The sequence below is a fragment of the Typopeltis vanoorti genome, chromosome 11 (genome assembly GCF_054136105.1).
Source record: "Typopeltis vanoorti isolate ZY-2024b chromosome 11, IOZ_Tvanoo_1.0, whole genome shotgun sequence".
NCBI classification, from domain to species: domain Eukaryota; kingdom Metazoa; phylum Arthropoda; class Arachnida; order Uropygi; family Thelyphonidae; genus Typopeltis; species Typopeltis vanoorti.
This window is the reverse complement of record NC_143559.1, coordinates 79,943,290-79,956,086: the sequence shown is the minus strand read 5'-3', so window position 1 is coordinate 79,956,086 and position 12,797 is coordinate 79,943,290. Positions and strand designations below refer to the sequence as shown.

Genomic DNA, 12,797 nt, shown 5'->3' with positions numbered 1-12,797 from the left:
CGTGCTAATCATCTTTGTTTTGTGACACGGAGTATTATCCTGTTGGCAGGTGAGAGTGTCGATAACATAAAATGAACACAACTTAGGACATGCATAATTCTCTATAACTTGAAGTAGGACCTATCGATCACAATTCATGAACTACGACTGGTGGGCCAAAATTCATACTACAAAAAAGCACGCCTATTCGATTACACTGCAACATCTAAACTGTATCATCACTGAGTCAACAAAATCGGTGAAAAAAGCATTTTCTGCGCTCACCAAAAGCAATCTGATTGGAAGATAACGTAGTATAGTTTAGTGTTCTACAATATCGATTTCCAAAGAGCGTGCGTGCGTGCGTGCGCACACGCACGCACGCACACACACACAATCTATTGGTTGATGTTAAAGACTTCAGTTCGTCATCTCTTCCATGAAAATTCAAGGATATTCTGTACGCATTGTCAACAGATGGGACAGTGTCATGTGTTGGGAGTGTGTCACATGACATTTTGTAGTGTGGTATATATATATATATATATATATGCTCATCGTTTATATTTATATAAACGATGAGCAGAAAGCACGCGTAACTTCTTAGGATATCAAGGATCAAGATATCAATGTCATCCATATTGACATTGATATTATCAATGTCAATATGGATGACATTTGGAAACATACAAAAAAAATAAGTGTTGCCTATCCGTACGCGCATAAAATGTCAGCTCCGATTGACGAATTTTAACGAAATTTGGAATCGCTACGAAACTTTTGTCTACTGATTTTAGCTTTGATGATAAATCGATCCATTTATAAGGCCACTCTGATAAATGACAGTCAGTAAAATAAGTACAGTAGAGTAGAGTAGAAACCAAAAAGGTTCAATAAAGTGCATGATATCACTAAAGCATGCTATTAAGAAACCTACCTTTTTATGATTATTAACAACTCTTTCCTTAATTTTATTGTTACTTACCAATCTTTTAAATCCACAGTTGCGAACACTAGCGTAAGGCTATAAAGATTACATCAAGAACGGAGAAACTAATTTATCGAGTGTTTAACCATGAAACTACTAGACATTGCAAGATGTAGTTGAATGCAATGAGGCAACCAACAGGCCTTTCATTAAATATTGTGACGGACTCTCTTCCAAGGTCTGTTACGTTCTAAACAGACCTTGGACGTATACAATATTGTCATTTTTCAAAACCCTTTGTTGATTTGACTTTTGCAACAATGATTGTTGAACAATGAAAGTATCCAACTGTTTTAATGCTATTAGTGTTCTCGTATCCTCTCTTTACGGCTTCCAAATCGAACGATTCATACGAATTTTTCGGGCCATTTTTACGGTAACTCTGCATGTTAAAATTTCTTCCAAAGGAGACCAACCTTTCTTCTTCTAAATTTGAGTTTCTTCTTGATAACCATACGGCATGGTTATCAAGAAGAAAACGACTTCGAAAGATGTGTTATCATAGGATGCCTCACAGGCATCCTATGATAACACATCTTTCGATGTGTTATTCGACTGGTTCAGACTGGTTTTATCGTATGATAAAACCAGTCTGAAATATTTGGAATATTAGAATACTGCAAATATTTCAGACTAGTTTTAAGGAGAGCATAGAAACAGCATACATTTCAGTCGCTGCGGGACTGACGTTTAAAATGATTAATTGAAAATCACCGATTAACTGAAATCCACGTTTGCGTGTGGATTTCAGTTAATCATTTGCTAAACATGGGTCGAACGAGTGATATATCGGAAGCTAAGAAGTTTCTACACAAAGCAGGCCAAACTCAAACGTTTATAGCTAAGAAATTGAAACGTTCTCAAGGAAGTGTGAGTAGAGTATTCAAGCAGTATTCTAACAGCCGGAGGTTTCAAAATAATCGTTGCAATAGCGGTCGAAAGGTGATAACTACATCAAGAACTGAGAGGAGATTCAAGAAAATTGTGAATTTCTTGAATATTGTAAAATTCAAGAAAATTGAGTTTTAAATCACGTGTGCCTAAGACGAAGCCACTTATGACCTCCAAGAAAAAGGTAGCTGGAGTGCGATGGTGTAAGCAAAGATTATTGTGGAGGTCAGGGGGATTGGGAAAAGGTACTTTTTTGGAGATGGAAGTATGTTTTTTTTTATGCCATGGTCATTAAGGGACACGTGTTTGGCGTCTTAAGCGAGAAGAATTTGATAAAGAATGTTTGAAACGTTCGGTGAAATTTGCAACCTTTGTCATGGTACGGGCTTGTAAGCCGCAGAGGATCCAGGTGGACTGGGTATTGTGTACGAAAGAGTCGATTCCAAAGTGTACGAAGGAGTTCTTGAGCATTTTATAATACCTCCATCGGAAGATTTATGTGATGGTCATTTCCTTTTTCTTCTAAGACCACTACTAGATGGCTCAAAGAAAGGCAAATCAATCTAATTCCTTTGTCCCCAAACTCACCAGATTTAAACCCCTTTGAGAATTTGTGGGGAATTATGAAGAAATGTCTTCAAGAAGTTGCTCCAAGAGACAAAAATGAACTTGTTTCTAGCGTGCAGATCACATGGGCATGTTTTGATAAAAAAAATAAACCAATAAAAGACTGAACCGCTAGTGAATAATATGCCCAACTGTTTACGAACGGTCATAAAAGCTAAGGGGGAGGGGATGCAGCAAAGTACTAATTATCATGTTCTTTCCCTTTGACTGTGCTTTTTGTGCATTTATTTTCGCATTATTCTAATATTTTGAACCACGTTAAATTATTCTAATTATTCTGCGAATATTTTCAAATAACAGTTTATATTTTTAATCTCTAAATCTACAAAATACGTAGATTTAGATGATGCCAATTCATATTTGGTAATAATTATTTTCCGTGCAATAAATTAGAATTGAAAATCATTCAACGCATTTTCTTTGATTATTCTAATGTTTTGATTCGGAGGTGTAATATCCGATTTAATTCCTTTTATCTCAAAAATAATTTAAATTTTAATTTAAGTTGCTCCTTCTTTAATGTTCTTTAATGTTCAGAATTGAAACAAACTCGTGCCGTTCCTTATAAATTGCTGCCACGAAGAGGTAAATATCCCAACTCATTGATCAATGGACGTTTTTCATTGGACAAACCTTGTGTGATATTCGATCGAAATTTTCTTAAAGCGATAAACCTTTTACGGTTATTTGCTTATCCGAGAGAAAGACAATCACTCTCCTGTTGTCAACATGTCGTTGTGTTTTAATTCAAACAAACGAAGACACGAATGTTTATATTATATTCATGTATAGATAGGACATATGTCAGGGACAAGTGGTGATTTTTCTTTCGATATTCCACTTATGCACACATTCAATGCGTCCTACAGAAGTGCATCTTACACACAATTCCAAACTCAGCACTGTACAATTCTTAACATATAAAGATAAATAATTAAGACGTTTGCTATCAAACTGTAGTCTTCTAATTTCTACTGTTTTTTTTTTTGATAATTTACTAGAGATACATAGATAGATAGATAGACAGATAGATAGATAATAAAGAACAATTCTCCATCTAGTTTGTAAACAGTATATTGTGATTTACGGCTCGACATCAAAGCCTTTCAACACTCTTTAAACCAGTCACAAAGGTTTTTACACCAATGTATTCTTCGCTGTTGTTCGCCATAGTTGATGTTTGTCTTTTAGAGAAGTTTCCTTTAGCAAACGTTGTGCACTTTATGCAGTGTCTTACTACTACAATCCCCACCCCTACCCACCACAGATGATATTTGCCGCATCGGATTGTTGAAGAATTTGGGCCAATCTTTTGAACAACTTTTTGATGTATTTTCTTGACTGAAGAGGGAATACCCTTTCATTTCCATTGGCTGATAGCGTCACCTATAGTTGAGCTGAGTCAGCCAACAATGAGGAATTTTTTTTTTTTTTTTTTTTTTTACAAATGGAGCATTTTACATCCAACAATTGCAATTATAGTTGTACAAAGTAACGGGTAGTATCTTATGGTAAGAAAACCCAGAATTGTCACATTCAACAACAATGTCAGTGGAAGCACTGCAGAGCCGGGACAAGGGTGAGGAAAACTCCAGTGAACAAAGGGAAAGGGCAGCAAATTGGTGAAAAATGAAAATTAATAACTTGCAAAATAAAAAAAATAATAAAAAGCCAAATGTATCTTGCAATGTTCGTCAAATACTTTAAGGAAAATAACGATCTGCGTCGGACGCTCTCGCTCGATACATTCGTTTCCTCGTATGATATCGCCCTAGTAAGCGGTATGGTACGCGAGTGTGGGCATGTTCGCTGTACATTAATGTGCATTATTTGTGCAGTATGACAGCGAGCAGAAGATATTATTTTAAATACGTTAAACTTAAGGTAAGTTTTCTCTTATATAAATTTGTAAAAACGTTTCGATGTATGTTACATTATATTACGAGTGCAATATTATTTTCCATTTTTATTTGTAACGTAATCAAAAGCGATCACATTGCAAATATATAATTTTTCTTTTTCAGATGAACTAATGGCGTCAAGAAAACCCAATGGTGCTGAATACAGGAAAAGAAGAAAATTGAGAAAAGAAACAAATCAACAGAGTGTAATCCAGTTTCAACATTGGCTAGAAAAACCGAGTACTTCGAATACAAGCAGTTCACTCGAGACAATACCAGTCGTGGCTCAAGCAAAGACGATTGAATTTGAAGAAAACACTACCATTGAAGATCAAGAAAAAGGAAGGGAAGTTGAAGAAGAAGAAATTGAAATACGAGAAAATTCGACAGAACAAGAAAAAGAGGTATTTAATTCTATTAATTTCAACGATCCTCCTTCATGGCCGCCTATTACGGATAAAATCAGATGGGTTCTAATGGAACATGGACCAAAACAAGGAGAAGACGCAGATTTTAGGGAATCTGCTTCAGAGGATGGCAGCAGATTTTCAAAGGAATGGTTTTTTAAAAAATGTTCCAATGGAGAGCGAGTCCATCGTAACTGGCTCATTTTTTCAAACATATCTATGTCGATATTTTGTTTTCCATGTATCCTATTTGGTAAAGGAGGTAAAACGGATTCTTTCATCTGCAATCAAAGCCGAGGATTTAAAGATTGGAAAAATCTAAATCGCAATTCTGTATTTCATCGCGACGTGTATCTCCATTGGAAATACTTTGAAAATAAACTTAAAACTGGTGGTTTTATAGACGATTTGTTGCAAAAAGCAATACAGACAGAAAAGGAAAGATGGCGAAATATTTTACGGGTTGTTTTGGATGTAATTTTATTTTGTGGAAAGAATAATTTACCTCTTAGAGGTACGCCAGAAATTATTGATAATCCGAATGCAGGAATTTTTCTAAACTTGATTGAATGAATAAGCCGATACAATATGGCCATTGCAGAACATGTTGCTAATGATAAGAAGGGGTCTGTTTCATACTTATCTAATAAGATTCAAGACGAATTTCTTTTACTCTTAGGGAACCGTGTTCGAACTGAAATTCTTTCTAGAATTAAAGAATCGAAATACTTTTCCTTGATGTTTGACTGTACACCTGATGTATCGCATCACGAACAAATGTGCCAAATTATTCGATATGTAGTCATTAGGAACGATCTATTACGATTGAAGAAAGCTTTATAGATTTTATAGCGATAAAAGAAAAAAACTGGTACCGGTTTAGCTTATGAAATTTTCAATAAATTAGAAAAAAGCTGGACTATTCGATATTCTAAAAGTTAGAGGTCAAGGATATGACAATGGGGAGAACATGGCGGGTGTTTATAATGGAGTACACGCTATAATTTCTCAAAAAAATGAACAAGCTATTTACATTCCTTGTGCGGCTCACAGCCTTAATTTGGTTCGTAAAAATGCTGCTTCTTCAAATGCTAACATTTGTTTTGTGATTTCGACGGCTAGATGGGATAAACTAATGACTGTATTAAAAACAACTTTAAAAGGTCGTACAGACACACGATGGGTCTCAAGAGAAAATGCCATCAAGGAATTGCACCAACAAATACCCCAGGTATATAAGATGTTAATTGATTTGAAAAATGAGCAATCATTGCAATGCGCTGAAATTAAAAATGAAAAGCATATTGAAACAAATAAATTTTAAATCCTTATGTACGTTATCTACATGGAATTTAATATTGCAAGAAGTTGATAAAATAAACAAAGCTTTGCAATCAAAAACGATAACTATACTTAAAGCTTCACGTTTAATAGAAGGATTATCCAATTCCTTGCAGCAAATGAAAGACACCATATGGGAAAATATTTTTTCTAAGAGTGAAAAGTTGGCTTCAGAAATGGAATTTTCTACAGATTTTGAAAACAAAAGAAGCCAAATTATTAAATGAGATGATAAATCTCCGCAATCAGTTCCTTATAATGATAAATATTTATTTATAGTAGAAATGAAAGGCGTAAGAGATATTTTAATAACACAACTTACATGGAGATATGAAACTATACGGGATTTCGTCTGACTTCGAATTTTTAACGGGTGAAAAATTACAGTCGATGGATACAGAAAATTTTAAAAAAGCAGCTTGTGATTTATTCCTTAAATATCCAAACGATATAAATTCTGTAGAATTATTATCAGAAATAATCAGTTTCAAAAATCAGGCGATGACGTTAATTCCAGACCTTAAAGCAGCTACAAGTTTAGATCTTTTAAAAACGATTCATGAATATAGTTTAGTTCAGTCCTATCCAAATTTAGAAGTTGCATTGAGAAGAGTCCTAACACTACCTGTTACTGTAGCTTCTGGTGAAAGAGACTCCAGTAAACTAAAAATTATCAAAACATATTTAAGATAGTCACTTACTCAGGAAAAATTGTCAAAAATGGAAATTTTATCAATCGAACAGGAATTTACAAAACAAATTAATTTTGATAAAATAATTGATGAATTGGCTTCACTAAAAGCAAGAAAAGTAAAACTTAAAAAAAAAAAAAAAAGATTTTATATTGGGTATTTATTTATATAAGTATTATTAGTATTATTTTGTCTCTATTATTAAACTAAATTACTGAAAAATTGTAATATTGTAATTCATCTCGTGTGTAATACTTATTTTGTTTTTCTTTTGTTAAGGTTGGTGTGATTTTATTTTTAATATGTGTAATTTTATGTTCCTACTACTATTGTACTATTATTGCGTTCTGTGACTTTTTTATTTAATAATTAATAAATTTATTTTGTTCCCAAAGGCATTTATTTATTTATTTATTTATTTATTTTTAATACTTAGTAGAAATAAAAAGCTATATACATGGGAGGGGGGGGGGAATTCATCCTCCTGCCTCAGGTGAAATTGCCTCTAAGCCCGGCTCAGGGAAGCAGTTATCCGGTTTTCGACCTTTTGTTTCACAAAGAAAATGCATGGGAAGAAAAACTGCAAACTTCTTTGAAGAATAGAAAAAATAACGTAATGCTCTTATTTCATCGTACAGTTACTTTCTGAATATGGCTTCCGTGGCAGTGTTTGTAAATTTAATTGCTTAAGAAGCAGACTGTTACTCATTAACATGTTTAAAATGATCTTGTGCAATAATTAAAGAACATAAAAAAAAATACCGGGTATTGAATGCTATGCAACAGCTTAACTATGGATGTAGTTGGTACTTAGTACATTTCAATAATCACGATTATATCAAGTAGTACGCAGACAAATATTTGTGGTAGGGAAATTATGAAAGAGCTTTGGATTTTAAGAGATTTGACAGATAAGAAAGATAACATAACTTGACTACAATGAATCTAGCAGAAGATATGGACAACAATCGGATGCCACTGCTGCACACTTTGTATTGTTATAGGACACTGTTAGAGGATTGCAGCTTGTTACATTTAGGTTTTACAATAGTTCAGTGTAACCGGTAACCACCATGTTGAGTGTGGGAACATTAAAGAGCCAAGATGTGTTGGGACAGTTGGGAAAGGAAAGAGAAGGCGCTAAACTCATGAAGGATATCAAAACAAGGCATCTTATCGCTAAATTAAGGCTTCAACACTATATAAATGAAACCAATATAAGATTATCTACTTCGTTCTTTCTTTCTTCCATTTCTCACTCAATCTGTCTTCGTGTCTCTTTTTTTATCAAACCACACATTTGCTTCTTTGGGTGTTGATCTTTGTTTACATGCGTCTCTCTGTCTATCACTCTATCTTTTGAGCAAAATGTCACTTACCGCTATTTGGTCTCCGAAGGTGGGACTTTGACCTCCTTTATGACATTTTCCTCCGCTTGACCCTCTGCTGGGAGCCCTGTTAACTGCGGTGGTTGTTCCTCCGGTGGAGTAATTCATGTTGTCTCACTAACAGGCAGATGAGGGAGAGTGGGCATAGAACGAAAGAAAAAATAATAGCCTCCGAAAAACGAAGCTACCGACCTTCCGTCACTTTGGTGGTTCCTCTTTGCCAGTCAGCGTTTCCACGCGACAACCAAGCACTCTCTCTCTCTCTCTTTCTCATACATACACACGTTCATGCGACGCGCGCGCCGGCAAGCCTCACGAGGTGTTCGTAGATGGACTTTTCCTGGGGAGAAGCGTGTCGCTGGCTGCAGTACCGCATCCTGCTGCACCGTGGCGCCCCAGTGTCCCACGAAAACAACAAAGTTAACGATCCCTTCTGAAAAGTTATGGCTCCACTTCGCCACACAAGTACGGCTCAGCTGACGAAGTCCGTGATTGGCCCGCAGCTTCCGACTATCCTCTACTTTCACCAACATATTACAATGTCATATTCATCCCGAAAATATTTTTTTCTGTCGCATGTGTTTGAGAGAGAGAGAGAGAGAGAGAGAGAACTTTAGGTAAAAAAAGAAAGAATATAGAATGACAGAAAGGGAGAGTAAAACGAAAGAGGACGTGATTGACAGAGACAGAAACAGAGAGGAAATTAGAGTGAAATACATGAGAGAGAGACAGAAAGTGAGAGAAAGACAGAGAGCCAAGAATACACACTCAGAGAGATAGAAAGAGAGGCACACACAGAGATAAAGCGAGCGAGAGAAAGAGAGAGAGATGGTAAGAATAGGAAGCGAGATGCATGGATATGAAGAGAAAGATCTGTAATCAGTAGCGAAAGGAATAATAGGCAGATAGAGAGAAAAGAGAAAGTTGTTACGTGAACGCATCATTCCAGGCTATGAGGCAGCTTGACAACTGCTTCTCGGAGTTGCAAGCAAGGAAGGAAGATCAATCTTACCATCCCCGTCTGAGACTGGTTAACTCATGCTTAAATGACAATTCTTTATTATTGTTTCTCACTCGGTAGACAAGATTCGATGGCAGATCTTCCCACCTAACGGGAACGGTTATCTTCTGAGATGCGAAGTTTTTAGGGTCCACCGAAATCCCTTATTTTCAATGGATTAGAGTGAAGTGAATGTTGAAATTGTAAATAAACTTTCTGTCTTAAGTTAAAGAATTTAAAAATACAACTAATTCGAATCGGTTCCCACATCAGTAAAATGTCAAAGGAACGTCTAATAACAAATAGAAAGATCAAATTAAAAAAAATTCCCTCTTCGTCTCAAGGAAACAATTTAAAGATTAATAAAAAAAAACTGCTCAATATGATAATCCTTGCGCCTTGCGTGCTTGTATGTGTGTGTGTGTGTGTGTGTGTGTTGCGACCTTGCAATGCCTTTTTCCAGAGACCCCTGGCGGTCTTCAATTCAATTAACAAAGGTCAGCCAATTTTAACAATCCGTGTTGCTTTTTGGTGTAGCACCACCGGAAATGAAAACGACATAAAAAAGCAAATCCACGTGTGTCGAAATGTTTCGTGTGGCATTGAGCGAGCTATATATTTGATTTATATTTGGGTCTCCATTGCACACACACACACACACACACACACACACACACACACACACACACACACACACACACACACACACACACACACACACACACACACACACACACACACACACACACACTTGATGGAGCTAAAGTTTGCGTGTTTGCAGATGCAATTGTACTAACTACACGACTGGAATACGAAATTACTTCGAAAGAAAAAAAAATAGAAAAGAAAGCCCAGTAAAACAATTGTAACCAAAGCAACATAAACTTCAGAAACACGTTATGTGTTTACAGCCAGCTAGTCTGCAATGATAGCATAAATGGTACCAAAAAGGAACGACTACACGATGTTCACTTACTTCTATGACATCCCCACAGCAATTTCGAGTTTAGACTTTGTATGGCTTTATTAGCTATAAAACTAGACTTCTAGTAGTTGTTGACAGAACTGTTTCTTCTTTTCGTTACGTTTTTTCTGAATAAAATCAATAAAACTGTCTTGATTCGTGTAAATTACCGTTCTTGAGAATTTCACTGACTCACTGTCCCCTTTTCTTAGAAGATAAATAGGATCAAGTACTTTTCACCAACTTTTAATTCTATTCTTCAATACATAGTTTTGGCTTGTGGTAAAAACTTATCATCGTGGGGGGTTTCAGCCATCATTAGTGCTTACTCTCAACCACCCAATTTACGTAAAAGCAGACTATACCCTTTTATATATTGTAACGCAATATTATCTTAATTGTCGAGTCTTTCTTAAAGAGGAAAAATAACTTTCACGATTAAATGAGTCGAAACTGTACCCGTCTGCTCTCTTCTATCCCATTAAAACAAGTCTGCCCACTTTAAATGAGAATGTGCTCATCTCTGAAGAAGTGGTACAGAAAGAAGGCATTAGTAAAGAAAGAGCTGTTTTTTTTTGTTTTTTTTATAATATTTTCATTTATTATTATGTAATTTTTTCTGAGAAATTATAAATAAAATTACAAAGTTTAGTAAGCTAAAAAAAGTCTTATTTTTCTGAATAATTTTTAGCAGACGAAAGTTTCCAAAAGAACTTGATTTTTTTCATTGTTTGCTCCAACAATTTAAAATCTCGTGATTTGCAAACGTAACAATAGATGTTTTTCTGAATGATTTTGACAAATGAAATTGATGCATTCCTCGTGATTTACACCCTATGTTTATTATTGAGTTAAAGAATAAAAAATATACCTGAAGGGAGACAAATATATTAACAGAAAAACAACAGAACGCAAAAATATTCATATAACGAAAAAAAAATGCAAACCACTCAAGAAAAAAAAAAACACAGAAAATTAAAGAATAAAGAGACAGAAAAAAGAAATAAAAGTAAATACAAAGAAGGAAGTTAATGAACATACACAAAAAGACAGACGACTAAGATAGAGAACAAACATGATAAAGAGAATGAAAATCAGAAGGAAGGAAAAAATATTATGAAAGATAGAAAGAAAGTACATGTTGAGCAACCGATAGAGAGAAAAACATCGACGATCTAAATTTACATTTAAGTCAGCCACACATTCAAAAATCGATGGATTTCTATTGGAGATTTCTATGCTGACAAATCTCTAACATCCAACACTTGAACAGACAGAAAGTGTTGGCGCGTGTGTGTGGGGGGGGGCACCTTTTATTGACAAATCTGAGAACTTTTAAATTTTAATCACATCTGCTTCAGCATTTCTTTGTTCTGATGTTCTGTTTCTTCGAACGCCTTGAATCAACACTTCATGCCGGTAATCCCTCCGAGGGATTCCGACCCAAAGTTTTAGATAAATATGAAATATGCTGACGTCATGTTTCTTTTAGAATCAGGTTGGGGAACGGAACAAAGAAAGAAATTAAGATGACGGAATATGCATTCATTTGAGTATACTATAGAGAGAGAGAGAGAGAGAGAGAGAGAGAGAGAGAGAGAGAGAGAGAGAGAGAGAGAGTTCTAGTAGCGCGTGTACCTCTACAAGATGATTTATACGGAAGCTATAAAAATGGATGAGAAATGATCCGTAGAAAACGGGTGAGCTTCTTTGGCGATACACGGAGGTCAAAAGTGGGATGAAAGAAGCAATATATCTCGGTGATAAGGAAAGAGTGTAACAGGAGGCTGTAACTGTTCGTCTGTTACCTCACTTGGGTAAGGGGGGGGGGATGCCAACTTCATCAAAATCTGTGTCATAAAAGTTAGGTGGATGGATTTCTTCGCGACACCCAAGAGACTTAAATCACAAGACACTGTCGCATAAAGAAATTGTGTTTCTTATTCTTGGATAGACGAATAGCAAGCTCTTTATGGATCTTCTCAGTCTTTATTATCTTCGTTTTACCGACCTAATATCTGATGGATGGAAGATGAATCTGCTGTGATACGATTCTGGACTTCTTTTGCCAAAACTGTCGTTAGCATTGAAGACTTCTTAAATGAGTTCGACTTCATTGAACTGCAAAGCCTTTCTTTACTACTTTATTCGGTGTCTGCCAGTACAACAAGAAAGTAATGTGTGCTTACTGCTGTTCTGCACTGATTGTAATCAATCAGGAAATATTAAACAAACATTAGCTCAATAGTAGGAGATGACTCAGCGATCACCAAAAGTAGCCCGTTTCTTCCTAGGACCGGAAACCAAGCAAATACAATGAATATTCTGCGAACAATTCACATATTTGGGAAGTAAACTGACATATGACTTGGACTGTAAAAAAGAAATAAAGATCAGGATTGCAAAGGGAAGAACAAATCTAAAGGCCATGGATAACATCTGGAAAAGTAAAGCGATCAGCCTGTAAACAAAACTAAGAGTATTGGAAACATGCATCTTTAGTGGTGTACTGTATGGATCTGAAACGTGAGTAATAAATAAGGAATCAAGAAAAAGAATTTTGTCATTTGAAAGAACTTGTTACAGGAAGATTCTAAGAATAGGATGGGTACAGAAAAT

The 12,797-nt window shown here is 35.5% G+C and overlaps 1 protein-coding gene across 1 annotated transcript in view; it reads right to left on the bottom strand.

Annotated features, from left to right (window-relative positions):
* Window positions 1-8,450, bottom strand: part of LOC150101779 (dipeptidyl peptidase 4-like) — a 576,437-nt gene extending 567,987 nt beyond the window's left edge. The window contains exon 1 of the mRNA XM_090400235.1: window positions 8,206-8,450. Within this exon, the coding sequence (XP_090256361.1) occupies window positions 8,206-8,322 (117 nt within the window). The 5' untranslated portion in view covers window positions 8,323-8,450. The remainder of the gene's footprint in view (window positions 1-8,205) is intronic.
* Between the last annotated feature and the right edge of the window lie 4,347 nt (window positions 8,451-12,797).